Source organism: Acipenser ruthenus, chromosome 41, assembly GCF_902713425.1.
Source record: "Acipenser ruthenus chromosome 41, fAciRut3.2 maternal haplotype, whole genome shotgun sequence".
In the NCBI taxonomy this organism is placed as follows: Eukaryota; Metazoa; Chordata; class Actinopteri; order Acipenseriformes; family Acipenseridae; genus Acipenser; species Acipenser ruthenus.
Window position 1 is genome coordinate 4686552 of NC_081229.1, and position 23255 is coordinate 4709806.

The window sequence follows — 23255 nt, forward strand, 5'->3', positions numbered from 1 at the left end:
TGGTAGGATTTGTGCCTCTTCAAAGATGACAGCGGTTTCAGCTTCATCATGGTAGAGGTAGCTGTCTTCCATTGCCCTTAGCAAAGATGGCACCTATTTCGGCTTCATGCTTATTTCTGTGCATGCGCATTACCCTCAATGCTGCCGCCGGATGTGAGCTCTGCCCCTGCATATGAGACTGTGAAACCCCGTCCCAGGCCCTCTTTCCTCGCTGATATCGTAGAGACGGACAGCGTTCACAAGTGAGTCCGAAACTTAAACTTTAAAATGAATGACTAGGACCGACTGGGAAAGGAATAAAACGTGTACGTGGCGTTAGAGGAAAATCTCAACGTTATCAAATGTAGATTTGTGTTTTAGTTTGGTGTAGTGGTGTGACGTTTTATACTGTGTAACTTATGTTGGTGTGTCCTGTGTCAGTGGCGGTGTGTTATACAGAGGGATGTAGCCGAAGCTCTTCGGAAACACGATTTATAACATTCCGGGAATAACCGAAGCGTGTTGGCCGTTTTATATCTTTTTTGTGGTGGGGGTGGTAAATTGCAAAAAAAAAAAATATGTTATGGAACAAAAGTTTTTGTTTCTGGAAACCGGTCACATATATAGTATAAATTATCCAAATGTAGGCCCAAGTCGCTCTACTGAAATTGAAGGCGGGCGCAGTTCACTCCACGCGTGGCTGTGGCACGCGGTTTTTTGCCCTGTTTATTTTATCTCGCAGTTCTTAAACTAGTTCCAGTACTTTATCGTCACGGCTGCTAGATGAATCACGCTCCCAAACCGGGACCCGGGCTTGCTTTGTGTGAAGGCCGTGCTCCACGTTGCGTGCAGCGTGCTTGTCTGTACGCCTGCATAGTCCTCCGCGGCGAGTGTGCAGACCTTACTTGTAACAGTGAGACCCCATACAGCCTCTTAATGATGTAGTCGGTGATATATATTAATAGGGAATGTATGACCATTGTAGGTGTTAGTCGTTGACTTGTGGTTTGGTTGCAAAGTGTGAATCCTACCAGTGCTGTTGTCACTTTAGGAAGACCAGTGTATCTCGTGTATGTATACCAATTATACTTTAGTTAGAAAATACATAACTGTCGCGGTTAAGCGCTGGCTAGCGGGTTTAGAACTGTTCATATTGTTTTGGAGCTGAAGTGTGCGTCTTCCATCCCTGATAAGTTCATGTTCTGACCTTGGTCTAAGGCGGTCTTTCTATATAAGAAAGTAGCCGGGAGGCTAAACCCCACAGTGGAACAAGCTAGTAAATAAACGCCTCCTGAAAAAAAGAATTGCATTTTGTTGTGAAACCGAACAAGATTTCTGTGCAACACGATCTATAAGCATTGAGTGAAGACGCCATGTTTGTGTCTTAAAATCCACAGCTTTATACTGTCCTGTATTACAAACCATATACTGAATCATTGCGCAAAACATGTTTTGCATGCAATTCGTTTATTATATTGAGCACCGGAGGCATTTTTTATAAATTGCGACTTATTTTCATTTGCAGTATGTACATATTGTGGTATTTGAAAGCTTATTTGTGAAACCTGGGAGTCTGTGCTTTTTAAAAGGCACCCTGAGTGGGAGGGAGGTGGGTATGGTGGAGATACAGGATCAATGTCCCAGATGGCCCCAAACGGCAATAGGAACTAATCCAGTATTATAGTTGGTATGAATACAAAGTATATGCATTTCAACAAAGTCCATAATTAATGGTGGTTGAACTGATTGCTCGTAGTACAGCCTTGGTGTACTGATGCATTTAAAAGTAGGAGTCAATTGCATGGTACAATTATTTGACTTTACCTGGCTTGTTATAGTAATGATCTGGCACATATGCCTCCAAACATCCACTCACCAAATCTGCACCTTTTCTTATTGCCCACGATGCTGCCTGTGTGAGCGAGACTAGAGTCACATCCTGACACCCTCTCATTGTCCTGGTGTGCTAGAGTCCTCGCAGATCAAACTCTCTGCTTATTCATTGGCTGAAGCGACACTAGCTCAGCCAATCACCAGCTCGGAGACACTCTCCTCCTGTTTCCCATGCAGGGGATGACCTCCTGTGTGTAATTTCTTTCATGTGATTTCTGATGACTGATGTAGGCTGTTTCTCTTGCTCCAGGATGACCGAGTGGGAGAATGCCCCAGCTGCTGTGGCTGAATCGCCCGAGATCAAGCTCTTTGGGAAATGGAGCACTGATGATGTGCAGATCAACGACATCTCCCTTCAGGTACCCTGTGCCCCTCTATCACCAACAGTTAATCATGTAACCAAGAGGAACTTCACCTGAGAATTAAAGAACATGCAGGGCTTGAAACTCACTATCCCTGCACTCAGACCCAACTTTTCAGAACTACTTATGTTAGTGAATATAACAGATGACCAGGCGGCAGGAGTTTTAACAGCCAGGACCTGTTTAAATAGGCTCTGAATTTCACAGAATAAACAATTTACACCTGAGTCTATTAGGGATGTTTCATTCAGCTGTGAAGGAGGAACGATTTAACATTAAACTCCTGCCTCTTGATCGTATTAATGTTCTCAATTGAGGGTAGTTCTGAAACTGGGGAATGGGTGCAGCAGGGCTAGTCTTGAAATGGCTTCAGTATCTTGCACTAAAATAAATAAATGGGTACACATACACAGTCGGCGCCGTTTTATCGGGACGCCTCGGGAGATATCGAAATATCCCGACTAAGCAGCTGTCCCAATTAGAGGCTTTGAGAAGACCTTAGTCTCACTTGCATTCATAATTTACAACATGCGCAAGGTGTCTTTTTTAAATGAAATTAAAGAATGAAATCTGATTATGAATAAATGTTAAATGCATCATTTGAAATAAGGTTTTTTTTATTATTCCGAGACAAATCTGTTTTATTTTTAAATGAGAAATTAAATCACATCTGATCAAGGCAAGACACCTGCGGTTTTGCCATGCCAACTTTATTTGCCACAGGAGACTCCAGCTACTTCAGGAGTTCAGCATAGTTTACGCAGTTTATGCAAGTCACAGCGTAATCCTGTAATGACTGCACTTAATCTGAAAAGTGATCTCCATTCATCATTTGAAAATATTGTATCCCAATTAAATGAAGTGGGAAGAACCGTCACCCAGTTGGTGCCCCATTTAAACAGAAATCCCGATTTGTCAGTATCTTGATTAGGCAACTATACTATATATTCATGCTCCAAGAAATTAATATCCAGATATGAAATTGTGTATATCCTAAAACCCTGCAACATTGGGTAAAAAGAGGGGTGTGAGCGAGACTAGAGTCACATCCTGACACCCTCTCATTGTCCTGGTGTGCTAGAGTCCTCGCAGATCAAACTCTATGCTTATTCATTGGCTGAAGCGACACTAGCCCAGCCGATCACCAGCTCAGAGACACTCAAACTCAGCAAGTGCTGTATCTTTAGCTTATCACTGCAGTTGTATAGGGAGTTTTATCCGAGGGGATTGTGTAGTTCTGAACCTTGTCTTGTATTCCGACTCCCTCCTCTTCGCACTAATTAAAGAGGTGGTTTTAATGTCTCGAAATACAGTTCTGCAAAAAACATGAAACCAATTTAAGTGTAGGCGTACTTAAGATGCTGTCGGTCAGAACTAGGAATTGGCAGTGTTAAGTTGAGGTTAATCAAAGCTAGGAATTGGGACTGTTAAATATCCACTTGTTCCTCTCACTGGAGGAGTGTGTATTTCCTTATTACAAGAAAGGAGATGCGGCTCCCATTGCATAGCAGTTTGATCCAGACCTGGTTTTGCTGAGACAGACCTGAGCTTGTTACCTTTCTACTGTTCGCTCATCCAGCTTGTATTAAAACCTGGAAAGACTTCTACTGCTATGCAGTAGAAGTCTTTCCATCCCTGTATTATAATCATACTAATATTTACCCTCTTGTCTTGCAGGACTACATCGCCTGCAAGGAGAAGTATGCCAAGTACCTCCCTCACAGCGGGGGGCGCTACGCTGCCAAGCGGTTCCGCAAGGCCCAGTGCCCCATTGTGGAGAGGCTGACCAACTCCATGATGATGCACGGCCGCAACAACGGCAAGAAGCTGCTGACCTGCCGCATCGTGAAGCACGCCTTCGAGATCATCCACCTGCTCACCGGAGAGGTTAGTGCGCCCGGACGCGTACCCACGCTTCTATTACACAGCTCTCAATCAGACATCGAGGATTGTTACACATGCCAGTTTACATACCCCTGCTCACTTTAGAGGTCGGTGCACCAGCGTTATCAAACCTGTATTGCACAGCTCTCAATCAGAGATCCTTAGAAACAATCAGTATTGTTACACATGTCAGTTAACATACACCTGCTTACCTTCGCAGTCAGTGCACCCAGACGCGTTGCCAAACCTTCGTTTTTACACTTCTCAAGTCATTGATCTATTGACAGGAGGGCTTAGAAAACCTTTTTTATTGCTTATAAATATGTATGTCATGCATGTACAGCAGTGTTATGGTGCACTTTTTATAATGGTGTGTTGTCAGGTGTTGTGTTGAATCTTCTGTTCGTACAGAACAGTTATCTATTGCTGTTATCTATCTGCTTTCTCGGACAGTGTCAAACCTCTTCCCCTAACCAGCAGTGTTTTTATTCCCTTTCATTACACCTCTGTCTTATTAAATATTGACTGGGAAGGTCTGTGTCCATACGCGCACCCTCAATAGTGACATGGATCTTACCAGCAGCCTTTTTGAACCTTTGTTGCGTATGTGTAGTGCTATTGTCAAGTGTCGGTACTTGGTGTCGGTCTCTCGTTGTCACTGATGTGTGTGTCAGTAGCGGAAGCCTAATCAGGATATTTTACCTGGAATAAGCTCATGAAGTTTATGTAACATTTATATTCAACTCTTAAAGCTGTCTCGTGTGTGAGCGAGACTAGAGTCACATCCTGACACCCTCTCATTGTCCTGGTGTGCTAGAGTCCTCGTAGATCAAACTCTCTGCTTATTCATTGGCTGAAGCGACACTAGCTCAGCCAATCACCAGCTCGGAGACACTCTGTTACACCAGACAATTCTGTTAAATATATTTTTATATTAGTGCAGTATCTCCATATTGCATTTTAAACTGATTGTAGTGTGAAAATGTGTAAAATGGAATGCTTAACATGAAAGAACCACCTAAGAAGGCACTATGTCTTTACCAGAGGTACAATCAACAAGCATTTCCTAATCAAAGTAATTGACAATTGATGCATTGAGAACTCAAAAGCCTTTTTTTAAAAAAAAAAAAAAACTGAAATGACATGTTACTGAGTAACTTGCTGCATGAGATTCCACTGGGGCACCAGGTTGATTAATCCGTCAATGTTGTAATTCTGGCTTGCAAATTTTAAAAGCATTGGTGATTGCTAATCTATTAACTGTTGCATCTCCAAGTGTGTGCTGCAGAGCTCTAACCTGCCTCTCTCTCTGGTTGCTTCAGAACCCCCTGCAGGTTCTGGTGAACGCCATCATTAACAGCGGACCCCGTGAGGACTCGACCCGTATTGGACGGGCCGGGACAGTGAGGAGACAGGCTGTGGACGTGTCCCCCCTGCGTAGAGTCAACCAGGTGAGCAGGACGGGAGGAGTGTTTGTAACCAATCAGAAAACCACTTTTTGGGGTTGTGAAGTACTGTACTGTACAAATCCTAATGATTGCCTGTGTGAGCGAGACTAGAGTCACATCCTGACACCCTCTCATTGCCCTGGTGTGCTAGAGTCCTCGTAGATCAGACTCTCTGCTTATTCATTGGCTGAGGCGACACTAGCCCAGCCAATCACCAGCTCAGAGACAGCCACGTTGGTTCTTTTGTAGTTGATTTAAATCCAAAGTGAAATGTGGTGCGTTAACAACATACCAAACTCCATGAGGTTTGGAGGAATGAATGCTTTTGAATCCCATTAAACCCACCAACCCGATTCCACGTCCAAATTGGATTACATATAGAGAGGATTTGGGAAGTGATTTCAAATAGGTAGATTGTGCAGCCCAGACGCCCCTGAGTGCGGACTGGGCTGCAGTGTGTTTTGTTGGACTGTGGAAGTGTATTGAAGGAGCTTGTAGTAACTGGAGTGGGGTGTGCTTCTGATTGTTTTTAGGCTATCTGGCTGCTGTGCACCGGTGCCAGGGAAGCTGCATTCAGAAACATCAAGACCATCGCAGAGTGTCTGGCTGACGAGCTGATCAATGCTGCTAAGGTAAGATAACGCCAGAAAACGTAATATAAAAACTTGACAAATCACACCAGTTTGTGCCTATAAATGATCATTGTTCTAATAGCCATTGGGGGTGTTTTTGGGTAGTGCTTTGTGTTTGCCCTGACCCCCCACAATTATTAAAGGTGTATACTTTTTCAGCTCAATCCAGCGAGTTTAGTCACCTAGCAGACGCTTTTATCCAAAGCGACTGAGACTAAGGGGTGAACTATGCATCACAACTGCTGCTGCAGAGTCACTTACAATAGGACCTCGGTTTTAAGTCTCATCCCAAGGACAGAGCACAAGGTTGTGGATTTGAACAGGGTGCCTCCTGGTAGCAAGCCCTTTTCTTTAACCACTGGACCACGAGTAATGTCATAAGCTTTTATAGAAAAACCTTCATAAACTAAAACAAAACTGCGTATGTGCTGCAGTCTGCCACACCGTTCTACCATATTACAGTAGAGATCTCGGGAGTGAATTATTATAAATACACATGGAAAACACTTTTTTTTTTTTTTTTTTTTTTTTTTATATATAAAAGCAAAGACAGTTATTTGTGGAGGAAACCAAGTTGGTTATCGATACAATATGCACTAGCGGGCGAGACTAGAGTCACATCCGACACCCTCTCGTTGTCCTGGTGTGCTAGAGTCCTCGCAGATCAAACTCTCTGCTTATTCATTGGCTGAAGCGACACTAGCTCAGCCAATCACCAGCTCAGAGACACTATTTTACCCAAAGTTCCCAAGATGAGTGAATCCCAAATTCCAGTTTTGCGTCCTGGGAAACCAGGATCATGGCAGAGCGAACTACTGCATTCTGTCTTGAAAACTGTGCCTGCCGTTTTTGCTTAAATGAGATGGCAATTGGCTAATCCATAAGCATTTGAAAGCAATCTCCCTTTGTGTAACCCCTCCCTTCCCCTTCTGTTCCAGGGTTCATCCAACTCCTACGCCATCAAGAAAAAGGATGAGCTGGAACGTGTGGCCAAGTCCAACCGTTAAAGCAGCTCTGTGTGTTCGCCTGTTGTGGGTGTACGATGTTGTACAATAAAAACAGAAAAAACCTTGCCACAAAACACCCGTCTCTCCGCTCTTCTGTTTATTAACACTTCCAGCTGGGTTCACAGGTTCCAACTAGTACTTCTCTTCGGTAAGGCAGTCTTAAGATTAGTGCATATCGGGGTCTGTGAACCCTGATGATTCATGGGTAAATGTGCCTGTATTTAATTACATTTTGAAGACAATAGTCAGTGCTTGCACATACTAGTAGGCTTTACACTGTCCCTTCACATGTTTCCATATCTGGAGAACCATTTGTCCATAAAACCAGGTATTAACATTTAGCAAAGTTAGAGAATTTGATTCCGGGTATATATGGGGTGGTGTCTGTGTGTGTCTCATGGACATTTTGTGTGTATCTGCTGACCTGCTAATCCATTTGTCATGGAACTTGGTATTAATATTTAGCACAAGTTAACAGTATCAGATTCTGGGTACATATGTAGTTGGTCCATCTGTCAATTTTTTTTTTTTAGTTTTGCATATCAAATTGGGATTAAACATGACAAAACTAGATCTCCACAATTATTTACATGCGGTTTAACTTTCTGATCAAACTGATGGCTCTAATTTTGTCTTTACCTCTGGAGACGTGTATTCCGTGACTCTTGTGATTACACTTCACATCCAGCAGGTGGTGACACATCACACGATTCCAGATGGGCACTAAAATAACTAAACACTTGAGAAATCTGTATTTTAATGAGGGTGGGTATCAAAGCTTTGGGCAGCAGCAGCTGGAAGTGTGGTTGTCACACCCCTAGGATCGTAATGAGGATAAGGTTATTTCGAAGGCCACCCTGTAACTATATGCTGTAACATGGCGGGTTTTAAAAGTTAAATCCCTGAAAGTTTGCAGGTTCGACTGCACAGCAGCTTTATAAGCGTCTCTGTTTCATAGGTGACGTACAGGGGCTGTAGTTGCAGAAATTAACTTTTCTATTGCCTCTTACGTTGTCCATGTCTTATCACTTAATGCCCAATGTGCTTTGTAACGTTTAGACAGCTTAACATGGTACAAATACTCGCTGTGACTGAAGGGATACTTGCGTCGCTGTGTCTGCCATTGGGGTCTCTGTATTTGTGTGTAGCTATTTGCATGTGTGTGTCAGCATAGCTATCTGAATTTTTCTGTGTGTTTATGAGCATGCCTCAATTTATCGGAGTGTCGGTATAGATAAATGATTCGTTTGGTCTGTGTGTGTATATGTAACAACATGGGTCTCTGAATGTGTGTGTCAGTCTGCCTATCTGAATGTTTCTGTGTGTATTTCTCTGTGTTTCAAGCCTGGCTTTCTGAAATGTTCCTTGTTTGTGAGATTCTGTGCGTGCGTCATTCAGGGAAGTAAGTCTGATTCCTGACAAGGCCCAGGTTGGTTGTAAACAATGATGCCACATTCCTGACAACACCCACGTCTGTTATGTGCTTACCTTGAGCAAGAACATCGTGCCCTGGCTGTGTCAACAAGGTGCGTCTATAGCGTGTACACCACCTTGTCCGAAACCTTTAACTGTTTTCCATAAGAGATATAACTGTTATATTACAAAACATGTAGCACTGTTGGGCAAGGTGTTCCTTAAATAGAAAGACCAGCCATAATTAATATATACAGGTGAGGGCATTTTCATGTTAGATGCAGGTATGTAATTTTTTTTTTTTTTTTTCTAAGATGCATGTGACAACACTTAAATGTAAATGGACCTTGGGGTGTACGTTCTTCGTAAATGAATGACGACTTTGGTGATGGCATTATAATAAATAGAAATAAGTCATTTGCAAGGCTTCAAATGTGTGTATTTTTTTCAAAGACATTTGTTTGCAGTATAAACGTGATCAATTGTGGTGGGGCAAAAGACGTTCTTGGTAACAGACTTAATTAAAAACTAATGCCTAAAGGGAAACAGATCAATTATCTATCAAGCCCATGTAAAACATGCTTTCCAAACTTTAGCTGCTTTTCCAAACAGATATGAGTCTATAATATATGTGGGGAATTGGATTTATACCAGGAGAGACTTTAGAAGTTTTTAGACTTCATCAAAACGCGACACAAGTGAATTTGAGGCTTCAGACAGCAGTGCTTTTGTCGCAGTTCAGAGTTCGCTAGACCAAGCTCGACCATGTCTAGTTATTTCTGCGAAATTTCGGGTTTTTAAAGTAAAATTGAGTTTTATTTTTTTTTTTTCTCGCATGGCCCTAGGGCTCTTCTGTAATTGTTACACCATGACGTGTCAAAGAAAATACAGCCCAAACAATTATCAAAACCTGTCACGGCAAATGACATTTAATATAGAAAAGTGTAAGGTATTGCACACAGGCAATAAAAATGTGCATTATAAATACCATATAGAAGATACTGAAATTGAAGAAGGAATCTATGAAAAAGACCTAGGAGTTTATGTTGGCTCAGAAATGTCTTCATCTAGACAATGTGGGTAAGCTATAAAAAAGGCCGACAAGATGCTCGGATATATTGTGAAAAGTGTTGAATTTAAATCAAGGGAAGTAACGTTAAAACTTTACAATGCATTAGTAAGACCTCACCTAGAATATTGTGTTCAGTTCTGGTCACCTCGTTACAAAAAGGATATTGCTGCTCTAGAAAGAGTGCAAAGAAGAGCAACCAGAATTATCCCGGGTTTAAAAGGCATGTCGTATGCAGACAGGCTAAAATAATTGAATCTATTCAGTCTTGAACAAAGAAGATTACGCGGTGATCTGATTCTAGGCACACATCTAACAACAGTAAAAAACTAAAAAAAACAAAGGGTTAACAGCTAATAATAATAATATTAATAATGCGAAGTTAAATTGATACTGCAGCTATTGTTTGCTGCAAACACACCTATAACCAGTTTAACCAGTTTGGGGTGGAATATTTCTGTTTCTGTTTTCGCTGGAAAGGTTTCCGGCTGTTTTTGAACTGCTGCTCTGTCTCCACCCAGGCTTCCTTGCGTGCAGCAATACAATACCTTCGTTCTGCTACCGGCTGCCATAATCTGGAAAAAAACATGCATTAAAACTCATTAAAGCTGCAGACCCACGATTGCTTACTCACCCTACAGCTGTCCAGTCATCCCCCCCCCCCCCCCCCTGCAGTGACTGTACAGTATATATATATATATATATATAATTTAATGCAAGCAGTATAATTTCACGCACGTGCCATTGAAATAAAAGGACATTGTGCGTTCTTGTTTTTTTTAATACATGCACACAAATCCCTACACTGTACTTGTTTGGATTGAAGGAGCAGTATGCAGCAACCTGGAATATGAACAACTACCTAGTCTATATTAACAAATCATTTTTAAGCTGTCTCCACTTAACTACCCTAAGTCTGCCTCCAGTCACCCCTTTCTACGCTGCTAGTGTGTTTTTTCCATATCAAGGTCATCCTCTGAATGCCTTATTTATTTCATTAGAAACCGTGTAAAGACGAAACCATAACATGACAGAGAATGATAGTGTGTATACACTGAGCGAAAAAAGTGGAGGGGCCAAATATCTCCCCTCTGCCCTACTAGTCTCCTATGCTTCTCACAACAAAAGCGAATCTGTTCAGTCGATGCATTTCCCGTTTCTTATGTTACAAGACTACTGTCTAAGGGTACCAGCCAAATTAATAAACCCGTAGCAATGCTTGCTTTTTGACCGCAGTGATTGGCCGAGGCCAGAGGAATAACAATTGACGCCTGTATTTGGACCAGCATAAAAGGAAGCAGATATGAGGCAAAGGGCAAACCAGCTCTAAATAACAGCTCCATTATGCTAAGCATTCGTGCAGTCACGAAGGTTTGACAGGTATTTGAATCCTTATCTGAAGCAGAATGCAGTCCGACTAGTTTGAAAAACTTCACTGATCCACAGCTCCAGGGTATCACTATACAGAAATATAACAGTGAAACAAAAACAAAAAAAAGTTTCTAATTAAAGAACAAACTTCATGAACTCTACACAGTTTAAACTAGAAAGAACTGAGTGAAACAGACACAGGTATTGGCTAGTGTCTTCGTCGGTGTTACTGTCGTAAAACTAAGAGATGTTAATGAAAGGTGCTCCTAATAAAATGGCCAAACTGACAGCTTTCTGTTTTTGGGTTACTGTGTGTATTGATTTTGCAAATCTCTGCAACCATCAACTTCCTTTGTGTGTGTGTGTGTCTGTCGGCATGACTAACTGAATGTGTGTGTATGTGTGTTTGTGTGTGTGTGAGTCAGTGTGTGTGCAAGCATGGCTTGATTTCTTTCTTTGCTACCAGCATCCTACAGCTATGGCCAAACGTTTTGCATCAGCTTATAAAATTAACTCATTTTGCTTCATAAAGTTGAATAAATAATGTTATGTTAACATATTGAATTGCATACCGCTTTGTAGTTTCCCATACACTTAACGACAAGCTGACAAAAATGAACAAAGCTAATCTAACATGAAATACTGTACTACTATTATGGCTTGCAGTAGAATTATGCAATATCATTTAGTAGTTTATTTGATCACATGAAGTTAAACAACATATCTAAAGTATATATATATATATATATATATATATATATATATATATATATATATATATATATATAATATGCAAAACTTTTGTCCAGAGCTGTACATCTTTCACAACAACCAAAAAAACATCAAAAAAAACAAACTAACAAAAAACAAAGAACAGTTACATTTTAATAAAACTCTGTACATTACAGTATATTAAAGGACATCTTGAAAGAATACAAGCCACATCACCCCTGCTATTTACAAAGACAGTGAGCAGAGTGGACTTGACAAGCAGCGAGGCTCCAAGGCGCTTTTCAAAATCCTACGGGGGGATAAGAGATCACTCTCCAATTCCCAGTCTCTAATTCCAGCAAGGGAAACTCTATAGCAAGTCTGCTCTTCAATACAGAAAACAGTCATTTAAACACTTCTTGCCAAACTGCACATGAGAGACAATGAATGGAAATGCACGACAAGAGGAATGAACCATTCCATCAGCTAGTGCCTCCTTAAACACTCCGGCGATCCCTTCTATTAAATCTGAGTGCTGTTTGGCGGTGGGGGTGTGATGGATATATTATAATAGTGTATGACAGTTTGATCTTGGCGGTGCATGAAACTGGGAATCACCAAGAATATAAGAATCCCAGACAGGACCAGAGCCACGGTCACCACTGCCACGACAAGCACCGGGTAGAAGCACCGGGTGGAGCGGAGCAGCCTGGAGGCCCCAGTCCTGACCCTGGAAGGGGGGCGGCCGACATCCAAAGAGAGGCTGACGCTGTCCACCTTGCTGGGCTTGATCAGGGAGGCGGGGTCCATCTTCTTTTTAACCCACAGGCGGCCTTTGCTTCTGTTAAACCTCACCGAGACGGCGCCCTGCATCTCCGGGGCCAGCTTGCCGATCAGCTCCAGGTTGTTGGGCAGGTCTGGCAGCCCCTTCCCTGTCTCCAACTGGGTTTCCTCACGGCATAACGGGCAAACCAGGGTCTTGTTTTTCTCGGAGGACACGTTCATGCGGGCCAAGCACTCCAGGCAAAAGGTGTGGTGGCAGCTCAGGACTTTGGGGACCTTGAAGACATTGTCGAAGGGGCAGAAGCACACTGTGCAATCGAGCTCCGAGGAATCACAGCCGGGGCCCTCCGGCGCGGAGCAGCTCGTGTTGGTTTTGCCGACTACATCGCGCTCTTCTGAAGTCATAGCACCGACAGGGGGAAAGTAGATTCGGGAAGACTGAGGTGGAGGGATACACGGGTGGGAGAGGTGATGGGTCCTGCAAAAAGATAGAGTGAGAGAAAGAGAGGGAGTGAGAGAGTGGGAATATGGGAGTTGGTTTTAATTATTGTAATCTGATTGTTACTTTACTTCACAGGGTCTGTTTTAATGATCTTACCATCTTAAAGGACAAGGGTCTATGGGAATTGTGCTTACAAGTGACGGCCAAAATAGAAAGATTTGCTGTGGAATGTTTCACCTTTAACAGAACTCCCATAGAAGTGAACTTGTCTATTAAACACAGTCATATTTGACCAGGTTTTTCCACAGAATCTTATGCAGACCTACTTGTGCAATGTTGCCGGGTTTTCCTACATGTGTCCATTTGTTAAAATGAACGCCATCTTTAAGAAATGTTATCTTTTAATATTGATAAAGCACACTCTCAAATCTGAGGCTGTTTATGGACGGCGCTTGCTTTAATAATGGAGGCACAGCAGGAAAAAGGACCTTAATCCTTAATTAATGTGCCTACAGAGTGGGTCTACTCCAGAGGCTTGAAAACACGAGGAAAAGAGTAAGCGATTGAGGGCGGACACGTTCATTCTCTCATGTACCCCGATGGCTGTGCCATTACAGGGGAAGCAACTTCCACAGCAAATATTCTCTTTTTGGACTTGACTTCTTGGTAAACGTCCCATCCATTATTGACCTGGCATTTTACAGATGTCTTTCCACTCTTTATGATTCAATGATGTTTATAAGGCTGTCAATGAATCTCACCTTGGGGTGGGACACACACCAGATGGATTAATACAGATTTAACAAGATGGTGGTCTTTAGACAATTCAAACTGGCCCCTATTTCTCTTATTAATGATGCTGGTTGATCTTCCTCACTTCTGAGCTGATCCTACTCTGATCCCACAGTTCTGCTGCTGAGCTTGCTGCAGTCCACACAGCTCTCCCAGTTTCAGACGCTGGTTTACTGTTCTTGCACTACAGATGATTGTCTTCATGACGTCAGCAGTTCAGCTGCAGTCTTTGTCTTAAACAAACAGGCGTGTAGCACTGAAGGAGTAGGAAAGAATTTCCTTCATCGATTTCAGAAATTGAAGTTGCCTATTTCATTTTGAAAGAGCAACACATTTAATATACAGAACAGAGCGGTCTCTTTTTTTTTGTAAGTGAATATGTCCAGTTGACCCCTTTTCCCTGTCTTATGGTACAATACTGCTGTAATAAATACAGTAAATAAAAGTATTTATAATAATTAGGGATGTCAAGCGATTAAAAAAACGTATTTTAGTTAATCTTGGTTTAATCGCATATTTAATCTCATTTGTTTGTTTTATTACTGATGCTATTATTATTATTATTATTATTATTATTATTATTATTATTATTATTATTATTATTATTATTATTATTATTATTGCCTAGAAGGCCTTACATGGTTTTGGACCTTCTCATCTTCAAGATCTGCTGACCCCACATGTCTCTGGTCGCTCCCTGAGATCGGAAAATGCTAATTTTCTGACAGTCCCTAAAATTCATTTGAACTCTGTCAGAACCACGGCATTCAGTTATAATGACCCTCGTCGTTGGAACTAGCTCCCGATTCATATCAGGAATGCGAGAACAATTGAATCTTTTAAATCCTATTTGAAAACGTATTTGTTTGGGTCTGTTTATTTGTAGCTGGATTATATCCTAGACACATTTGAATATTTATTTTATATTCACACTGGAATGCTGTATAAGTGAAATTTGTATTGTACTGTCATTGTATTATTATTATTATTATTATTATTATTATTATTATTATTATTATTATTATTATTATTATTATTATCCAATAAACAACCCAGCATAAAAAGCCTGTTGTCATATATATATATATATATATAGAGAGAGAGAGAGAGAGAGAGAGAGAGAGAGAGAGAGAGAGAGGGAGAGAGAGAGAGAGAGAGAGAGAGAGATTAATAGTGTCGCCACTTTATAGTTTTATATTTATTTAATAATAATAATAATAATAATAATAATAATAATAATAATAATAATAATAATAATAATTGCATTGCTCGGTTTCATTGTGTTGTTCTGGCTTGCTGGCATATTATAGAACACTTTCTTTGACAGTTTTACATCAATCTGTAATCAGTTTGAGCATACAGTGTTTGAATGTAATGCAATTTAAACCACGTTAAAAACTAACACACCAAGTACCTGCAATACGGAGTCGAATTTCACTAATGATCAAAAATATTCTGTACAAAACAGGCGATGCTACGTTCGGTATGTTATTTTGTTACATCCCATATCACTTCCTCACATCAGCTGTGACAGATCGGGATTTGTATTTTATTTATTTATTTATTTATTTATTAATTTATGTATTTATTTTGGTGCACGCGTTTCCCCAATCCCCGCACCTCCGTTAACAGGGGATCAGGAAGCAATCGACGTAGAGCACAAACAAACTAGATGCTGATAAAACCCGGTGTATTAATACAAAAATACGTTAAAAAAAATTAAAAAGTAAACGTTAAGCAATAAGAAAGCCAAACGCGCAATTAGTGTGTTAAAAATATCTCCAAAGAAATGAACGCGTTATCGCATAAATTAACTCCGATTAATTGACAGCCCTAATAATACAATAATAAATAAAAATGATTGATGGGTAGCAGTATAATGCAGTATATTGGGCAGACACACAGTTAAATGTAATGCAAGGTCAATGCGAAAGTACTGCTGAAGTAATACAGGTACTCAGTGCAAGACCAGAGACAGCACAGAGACAGCAACATTTGTAACACACGTTATACTTGGCAATCTTGTTAAATTAAAATACCGGAAATATGTAATTGGACGTTTTTCTGTAGTATGATGATACATGTTACTACATGTGGAAAAAAACATGTAATAACATTAGTAATAATGATAACCTATAGAATGTATCAGTAATAAATATACTAATAATTAAACGCTATTCTACAGCATGAAGGCAACTAGCTCATTTGTAACATAGTCAAAAAACAATACCAAAAAAAAAATAATCATCATTCCCTTTCTTAATTTACTGAATTTCCTTTCCTTCCCAGTCCCTCGGTTACTTTAATAATTGTGCAGTAACTCTCTGTAACTATTACGTTGTAGTGCTGTGTTTAATAGAGCTGTTAAACTCGGAGTTGTTGAAACCATTTCAGAGTCATTTGCATATGTTCTAGTAGCTCCCCCATAAGAAGAATTAGAATTCTTAGGACACACGCACCTGTTAAATCCAGCTCTTGAATGCTTTGGAATATCCACTCCTTGCTGGTAAGCTATCCCAGGACATTTCTAATGATTTAATCTAACTTCCCGGTTCTGTTCTGTATTGTCATGTGTGAATAACGTGTCCAGACAACATCACAACAGGTGTTGGTCCAGATCGCCCTCCTCAATCCCACAATGCACTGTGCCGGCCCTCCCTGTTTCACCTGTTTGGTGAGTTTGAACCTGAAGGCTGATTCTACAGAGAAACACAAAGACGGAGCTGCCAAAGACTGGTGAGGCAAACCTGTAAGAAACCAAGCAGACGGACGCTTGTTTTGGAGCTGAAGCTTTTGTCTGCTTGACTTCCCAGTGGTCTGCTTGAGTAACGTGGATGCAAAGGAGCCTTTTAACTGGCTCTCTCACATCTCTGTTATCTAGATGTGTAGCCTTGCCAGGTCAATTTCAGTTTGGTCTAAACGCTATCAGATATATGCATGTTAAATACAAGTGTTGCCCTTAGTGTTTATACAGTTGTAATTACAGTGTCAGATAATTTATTTAATAGTCGGTCTGTTACATACACACATTTAACGGTATCTGCAAGGGAGAGAAATATATGGGAGGCAGCTAGTGTTCAGGTCAATATACTGAGGTTCTCTCTCTCTTTCTCTCTCTCTCTCTCTCTCTCTCATATATATACACTTATACACTCTTATATACACTCTTATATATACAGTATATATATATATATATATATATATATATATATATATATATATATATATATATATATATATATATATATATACATAAAGCCTTGTGTTTTATTGAACAAAAATGGCATCTACCCCTTCTAATTGAATTTCACATTGGACTCCAGTCTCATTCATTTAGACCAGTGTTTCTCAACCTTTTTCGTAACAACGCCCCTTAAGGATCAGCCAAGCTTAGTTCAACATCAATTATTAATTACATTTAATTCTACTAGTTCCGAGAATTACATAGTGTTCCTCAGTCTGTGGCAGGCAGACACGTATTGAGCTGCTAGCTCTTCTGTCCGCTCTCCCTCTCCTAGCAGGGTTGGCAGTTTCTTTGAGTCAGGAAGGTGTGGAAACACTTTTACACGATTTATACATTTTGGAAAATTTGATTCCCTTATTTTTGAGCATTTGGGGCATTTGGGGCACTTTCTTGTGGAAGGCATTTGTGTCGGACTGGTTGAGATGGATTCAGATTTTGGCTGCTCTTGTACATAGATTTTATGATGTCATAGACTTTACCCCCTACACCACTTTGAAGAAGTTTATAAAACAGTCCTTTGTGCCAAATTTGGTCAAAATCCTTTTTGAAGTCTATAAGCAGGCAAATATTTTACCTTTATTAGTTTGGTGGACGTGTTTATTGATTAAGGTGTGTAGGGTGTAAATATGGTCAGGAGTGCGGTGGTTTGGTAGAAAGCCAATCTGACTCTTACTCGGGACACAGTGCTTTGTAAGGAAGGCCAGTATTCGTGGATTCTGATGATACTGCAGAAATACAAAAACACAATGCCCCCCTTGCACCCTCTTGGATGTTAACGCCCCCCATTGGCTTCAGACCACCCCCGTTGAGAAACACTGATTTAGATGTAAAAATGATGTCTGCCAACCAACCCATTTCTGATTCAACTGGACTTGTCTTCTTGGGGTTTTTTTGGAAAAAAAAATAGTATCTACCCCATCTAATTCAACTCGACTGAACTCCTAATTGAAGTACAGCTTAAAATCAAACTGACAGTGCTTGCAAAAAGTTTTGCATCACCTAGAATTTTAGGACTGACACAATAAAATAAGAAAAACACTATAAGAACATAATTTAGATATTTTATTTAACATCATGTAGTCAAAGAAACTTCAAAATAATATTGCAAACATCTGCCTGACGGTAGAATAGTAGTACAGTATTTCACGTTCGATTTCGAAATGTCACATTTTTAGATTTTTGTCTAAATTCTGGCCAGAGCTATAGACCTATTCTAACTGAACTGGACATGGCTGTCTCTTTCACGGGTGTCACTGGGCAGGGACTCTGTACTCAGGGACTCGCCTGTCTCATGAACTCCTTGGTGGTGAAGACCAGCTCGTGGTAGATGATCCAGCGTGGCTGCTCCTCAAACAGAGAGCTGTTGGGGTGCACGTACACCGTCTGCTGGTGCTTCACCGTGCGGTACCCCGACTTGCCTGGAGGGGAGAGAGATGAAGAGGGAGAGGGAGGGAGAGAAGGAGATGGAGAGGGGGATAGGAAGAGGGAGAGAGAGGGTAGTAGAATGAGGGAGGGGTAGAGAGATGAAGAGAGGGATAGGGAGAGAGAGAGGTACATGGAGAGGGGGATAGGAAGAGAGAGATGGGATAGATGGAGAGCGAGAGAGGGGTAGATGGAGAGGGGAAGAGATGGAGAGATAGGGAGAGAGAAGGATAGGAGAGGGGTAGATGGAGAGGGGGAGGGAGATGAAGAAAGGGCTAGGGAGAGAGAGAAGCAGGGGAGAGAGAGAGGAGAGGGAAATGAAGAGAGGGAGAGTTTAAACACTAATAAAAGAACAAATAGCTTCAAGCATCATTTTCATGTTTTTATGTTTCCTTTATTGTTTTACAGGGCTTGCAGTCATTGTGAGTGTTTCTGGATTCGGTTCCTTCAGTGCTGAATTATCATCCTTTAATCTCATCATCTGTCAGCCCCACCTACCCTCTCTGTCTGTACATCTATAGAGTGGGTGGGTCACATTGTCACATGACTTGAATGGAATGAGGAAGGCTGTTAATAACTCAGTATTTGAGAAAAGTGCTAAGGTGCTTTTTCCTGAGCTGCTCTTCAGTTCAAAAACAAACTAACAAAAAACAGTTACATTTCCATAAAACTCTGTACATTAGTTTTGTTTACAGTATATAAAAAGGACATCTTGAAAGAATACAAGCCACATAACTCCTGCTATTTACAAAGACAATCACTGTAGTGTGCACGGTGGACTTGACAAGCAGCGAGGCTCCAAGGCGCTTTTCAAAATCCTACGGGGGGATAAGAGATCACTCTCCAATTCCCAGTCTCTAATTCCAGCAAGGGAAACTCTATAGCAAGTCTGCTCTTCAATACAGAAAACAGTCATTTAAACACTTCTTGCCAAACTGCACCTGAGAGACAACGAATGGAAATGCACAACAAGAGGAATGAACCATTCCATCAGCTAGTGCCTCCTTAAACACTCCGGCGATCCCTTCTATTAAATCTGAGTGCTGTTTGGCAGTGGGGGTGTGATGGATATATTATAAACGTGTGTGACAGTTTGGTTGAGCATATACTGGCTATACTGTAACCTGGGAACCAGCACGAATATAAGAATCCCAGACAGGACCAGAACCACGGTCACCACGACCATGCTGGCGATGGCAGTGTAGCAGCTACAGGTGGAAAGGAGCAGCCTGGAGGCCTCGGTCCTGACCCTGGAAGGGGGGCGGCCGACATCCAAAGAGAGGCTGATGCTGTCCACCTTGCTGGGCTTGATCAGGGAGGCAGGGTCCATCTTCTTTTTAACCCACAGGCGGCCTTTGCTTCGGTTAAACCTCACCGAGACGGCACCCTGCATCTCCGGGGCCAGCTTACCAATCAGCTCCAGGTTGTTGGGCAGGTCTGGCAGCGCCTTCCCTGTCTCCAACTGGGTTTCCTCGCGGCATAACGGGCAAACCAGGGTCTTGTTTTCCACGGAGGACACATTCATGCGGGCCAAGCACTCCAGGCAAAAGGTGTGATGGCAGCTCAGGACTTTGGGGGCCTTGAAGACATTGTCGAAGGGGCAGAAGCACACCGTGCAATCGAGCTCGGAGGAATCACAGCCGGGGCCCTCCGGCGTGGAGCAGCTCATGTTGGTTTTGCCGACTACATCGCTCTCTTCTGAAGTCATAGCACCGACAGGGGGAAAGTAGATCCTGCAAGGCTGAGGTGGAGGGATACACGCGTGAGAGAGGTGATTGGTCCTGCAAAAAGATAGAGTGAGAGAAAGAGAGGGAGTGAGAGAGTGGGAATAGGGGAGTTGGTTTTAATTATTGTAATCTGATTGTTACTTTACTTCACAGGGTCTGTTTTAATTATCTTACCATCTTAAAGCACAAGTGACAGCCAAAATAGAACGCTTTGCTGTGGAAGGTTTCACCTTTAACGGAACTCCCATAAAAGTGAACTTGTCTATTAAACACAGTCATATCTGACCAGGTTTTTCCATCAAATCTTCTGCAGGCCTACTTGTGCAATGTTGCCGGGTTTTCCTACACGGGTCCATTTGTTAAAATGAACGCCATCTTTAAGAAATATTATCTTTTAATATTGATCTGACATTGTTAAAGCACACTCTCTCAAATCTCTAGCTGTTTAAAGACAACACTTTTTTATTTTATTTTTTTTAAATTTAGTCGTTGCCAATTATTTTTTATTATTTTCTCCTAATTTGGAATTGCCAATTATTTTTAGGCTTAGCTCACCGCCACCACCCCTGCGCTGACTCGGGAGGGCGAAGACGATCACTCGCTGTCCACCGAAGCGTGTGCCGTCAGCCAACCACTTTTTTTACACACTGCAGACTCACCATGCAGCCACCCAAGAGCTACAGCGTCGGAGGACAACACAGCCCTGGGCAGTTTACAGGCAAGCCCGCAGGCGCCCGGCCAGACTACAGGGGTCGCTGGTGTGCGGTGAGCCGAGGACACCCTGGCCGACCTAACCCTCCCTCCCCCCGGGCGACGCTCGGCCAATTGTGCACTGCCCCCTGGGAGCTCCCGTCCACGGTCGGCTGTGGAATAGCCTGGACTCGAACCGGCGACGTCCAGGCTATAGGGCGCATCCTGCACTCCACGTGGAGCGCCTTTAGTGGATGCGCCACTCGGGAGCCGCCATCTTTCCACTCTTTATTATTCAATGTTTATAAGGCTGTCAATAAATCACACCTTGTTGTGGGACGCACACACACACCAGATGGATTAATACAGAGTTAACAAGTTGGTGGTCTTTACACAATTCAAACTGGCCCCTATTTCTCTTATTAATGATGCTGGTTGATCTTCCTCACTTCTGAGCTGATCCCACTCTGATCCCACTCTGATCCCACAGTTCTGCTGCTGAGCTTGCTGAAGTCCACACAGCTCATGACGTCAGCAGTTCAGCTGCAGTCTTTATCTTAAACAAACAGGCGTGTAGCACTGAAGGAGTAGGAAAGAATTTCCTTTATCGATTTCAGAAACTGAAGTTTCCTATTTCATTTTGAAAGAGCAATACATTTAATATACAGAACAGAGCTGTTTGATTTTTTTTGTAAGTGAATCTGTCTATTCAACGCCTTTTCACTCTTACAGTACAAGACTTCTGTAATAAATACAATAAATAAAATGATTCATAATACTATAATAAATAAAAGGATTGATGGGTAGCAGTATAATGCAGTATTTTTGGCAGAGACACAGTTAAATGAAGTGCAAGGTCAATGCGAAAGTACTGCTGAAGTAATACAGGTACTGAGTGCAATACTTTTAAAATGAGGATGTATTAACCAGAGACAGCAAAATGTGTAACACAGTTATACTTGGCAATCTTTTCAAACCTAAAATAATATGAAATTGCACGTGAAATATATATTCACGTGAAAAACATGCAAGAACAATTGTAATAATGATAATCTACTGAATGTATCTGTAATAAATATGCATATAATTACACGTTATAGACTTAATATAACAAAGGTATAAGCAATACTTTCACTTCCTCCTTACATTCTATACAGACATCTGCAATATAGGGATTTCCTTTCACATATATATATATATATATATATATATATATACACATACATACACATATACACACATACACACACACAGCATGGCAAGCAGCTAGCTCATTTGTAACAGTCAAAATAATAATAAAAAAAAACAATCAAAACACAATCATTCATCTCTTTTTTTAATTTACTGAATTTCCTTTCCTTCCCAGTCCCTCGGTTACTTTAATAATTGTGCAGTAACTCTCTGTAACTATTACATGTAGTGCTGTGTTTAACAGAGCTGTTAAACTCGGAGTTGTTGAAACCATTTCAGAGTCATTTGCATATGTTCTAGTAGCTCCCCCATAAGAAGAATTAGAAATCTTAGGACACACGCACCTGTTAAATCCAGCTCTTGAATGCTTTGGAATATCCACTCCTTGCTGGTAAGCTATCCCAAGACATTTCTAATGATTTAATCTAACTTCCTGGTACTGCTCTGTATTGTCATGTATGAATAACGTGTCCAGACAACATCACAACAGGTGTTGGTCCAGATCGCCCTCCTCAGTCCCACAATGCACTGTGCCGGCCCTCCCTGTTCCCCCTGTTTGGTGAGTTCGAGCCTGAAGGCTGATTCTACAGAGAAACACAAAGACGGAGCTGCCAAAGACTGGCGAGGCAAACCTCTAAGAAACCAAGCAGACGGACGCTTGTTTTGGGGCTGAAGCTTTTGTCTGCTTGACTTCCCAGTGGTCTGCTTGAGTAACGTGGATGCAAAGGAGCCTTTTAACTGGCTCTCTCACATCTCTGTTATCTAGATGTGTAGCCTTGCCAGGTCAATTTCAGTGTGGTCTAAACGCTATCAGAGATATGCATGTTAAATACAGGCGTTGCCCTTAGTGTTTATACAGTGTCAGGTATTTTATTTAATATCCAGTCTGTTCCTTACACACAATTAATGATGTCTGCAAGGGAGAAAAAAATATACCATCTCTATCTCTTTCCCCTTTCAGAGCTCTGACAGACTGCCTCTCCTACCATTCTACAGCAACTACTATCATTCCACTACTAGCATTCTACTAGTAAAATTGTTCTACAAGTACCATTGCTTCCATTCTACTCACACCATCATTACCATTGCTTGGACACACTAGTATAAGTTCATGTTCAAATATATTTTTTCAAAGTTACTATAATACTGAAAACTCTACCACTTTAAATGTCTAATTAAGCAGCTCCATATTACA

General features: G+C 41.4%; 3 protein-coding genes and 5 non-coding genes across 10 annotated transcripts; 6 read left to right on the top strand and 2 right to left on the bottom strand.

The window, feature by feature from the left end:
* Nucleotides 1-130: 130 nt before the first annotated feature.
* LOC117433978 (small ribosomal subunit protein uS7) lies at nucleotides 131-7279 on the top strand. The gene is made up of 6 exons (XM_034056458.3): nucleotides 131-242; nucleotides 2123-2231; nucleotides 3912-4121; nucleotides 5441-5569; nucleotides 6100-6198; nucleotides 7137-7279. Exons 1-6 carry the CDS (start codon nucleotides 139-141, stop codon nucleotides 7203-7205), a joined length of 720 nt encoding a protein of 239 aa, XP_033912349.3. The 5' UTR covers nucleotides 131-138; the 3' UTR covers nucleotides 7206-7279.
* LOC117971096 (small nucleolar RNA SNORA3/SNORA45 family) lies at nucleotides 1899-2029 on the top strand. Its single transcript, XR_004663070.1, has one exon. It is a non-coding gene; the product is annotated as a small nucleolar RNA SNORA3/SNORA45 family (small nucleolar RNA).
* On the top strand, nucleotides 3265-3395 carry LOC117971097 (small nucleolar RNA SNORA3/SNORA45 family). Its single transcript, XR_004663071.1, has one exon. It is a non-coding gene; the product is annotated as a small nucleolar RNA SNORA3/SNORA45 family (small nucleolar RNA).
* LOC117971100 (small nucleolar RNA SNORA3/SNORA45 family) lies at nucleotides 4885-5015 on the top strand. The gene has a single exon (XR_004663074.2). It is a non-coding gene; the product is annotated as a small nucleolar RNA SNORA3/SNORA45 family (small nucleolar RNA).
* LOC117971098 (small nucleolar RNA SNORA3/SNORA45 family) lies at nucleotides 5667-5797 on the top strand. Its single transcript, XR_004663072.2, has one exon. It is a non-coding gene; the product is annotated as a small nucleolar RNA SNORA3/SNORA45 family (small nucleolar RNA).
* LOC117971099 (small nucleolar RNA SNORA3/SNORA45 family) lies at nucleotides 6801-6930 on the top strand. The gene has a single exon (XR_004663073.2). It is a non-coding gene; the product is annotated as a small nucleolar RNA SNORA3/SNORA45 family (small nucleolar RNA).
* Nucleotides 7280-11925: 4646 nt separating the features above from the next.
* LOC117964802 (RING finger protein 225-like) lies at nucleotides 11926-16452 on the bottom strand. 2 transcript variants are annotated; one of them, XM_034909505.2, is made up of 2 exons: nucleotides 16246-16452; nucleotides 11926-13030 (listed from the first exon to the last, which is right to left on the bottom strand). In XM_034909505.2, the coding sequence occupies exon 2, from the start codon at nucleotides 12955-12957 to the stop codon at nucleotides 12292-12294; it is 666 nt and encodes a 221-aa protein (XP_034765396.1). In that variant the 5' UTR covers nucleotides 12958-13030; nucleotides 16246-16452; the 3' UTR covers nucleotides 11926-12291. The 2 variants fall into 2 exon arrangements, with proteins under 2 accessions (XP_034765396.1, XP_058866915.1); XM_059010932.1 differs by lacking the exon at nucleotides 16246-16452 and adding an exon at nucleotides 13756-14297.
* Nucleotides 16453-18114: 1662 nt separating this feature from the next.
* Nucleotides 18115-23250, bottom strand: LOC117433987 (RING finger protein 225-like). Of its 2 annotated transcripts, XM_059010931.1 has the most exons (3): nucleotides 22405-23250; nucleotides 19863-20233; nucleotides 18115-18727 (listed from the first exon to the last, which is right to left on the bottom strand). In XM_059010931.1, exons 2-3 carry the CDS (start codon nucleotides 20158-20160, stop codon nucleotides 18303-18305), a joined length of 723 nt encoding a protein of 240 aa, XP_058866914.1. In that variant the 5' UTR covers nucleotides 20161-20233; nucleotides 22405-23250; the 3' UTR covers nucleotides 18115-18302. The 2 variants fall into 2 exon arrangements, with proteins under 2 accessions (XP_058866914.1, XP_033912360.2); XM_034056469.3 differs by lacking the exon at nucleotides 18115-18727 and having other exon boundaries at nucleotides 18736-20233.
* Nucleotides 23251-23255: the final 5 nt, after the last annotated feature.

Bases quoted from the DNA above. Each gene is read 5' to 3' on its own strand.
- LOC117433978 (XM_034056458.3), top strand. From the start codon at position 139: ATGCTGCCGCCGGATGTGAGCTCTGCCCCTGCATATGAGACTGTGAAA. The intron at 4,122-5,440 runs GTTAGTGCGCCC...TGGTTGCTTCAG, and splicing joins TCCACCTGCTCACCGGAGAG to AACCCCCTGCAGGTTCTGGT. The intron at 6,199-7,136 runs GTAAGATAACGC...CTTCTGTTCCAG, and splicing joins AGCTGATCAATGCTGCTAAG to GGTTCATCCAACTCCTACGC.
- LOC117964802 (XM_034909505.2), bottom strand. From the start codon at position 12,957: ATGACTTCAGAAGAGCGCGATGTAGTCGGCAAAACCAACACGAGCTGC.
- LOC117433987 (XM_059010931.1), bottom strand. From the start codon at position 20,160: ATGACTTCAGAAGAGAGCGATGTAGTCGGCAAAACCAACATGAGCTGC. The intron at 18,728-19,862 runs GTAAGCTGGCCC...CTCTCTCCCTAG, and splicing joins CAACAACCTGGAGCTGATTG to CCCTTTCTTCATCTCCCTCC.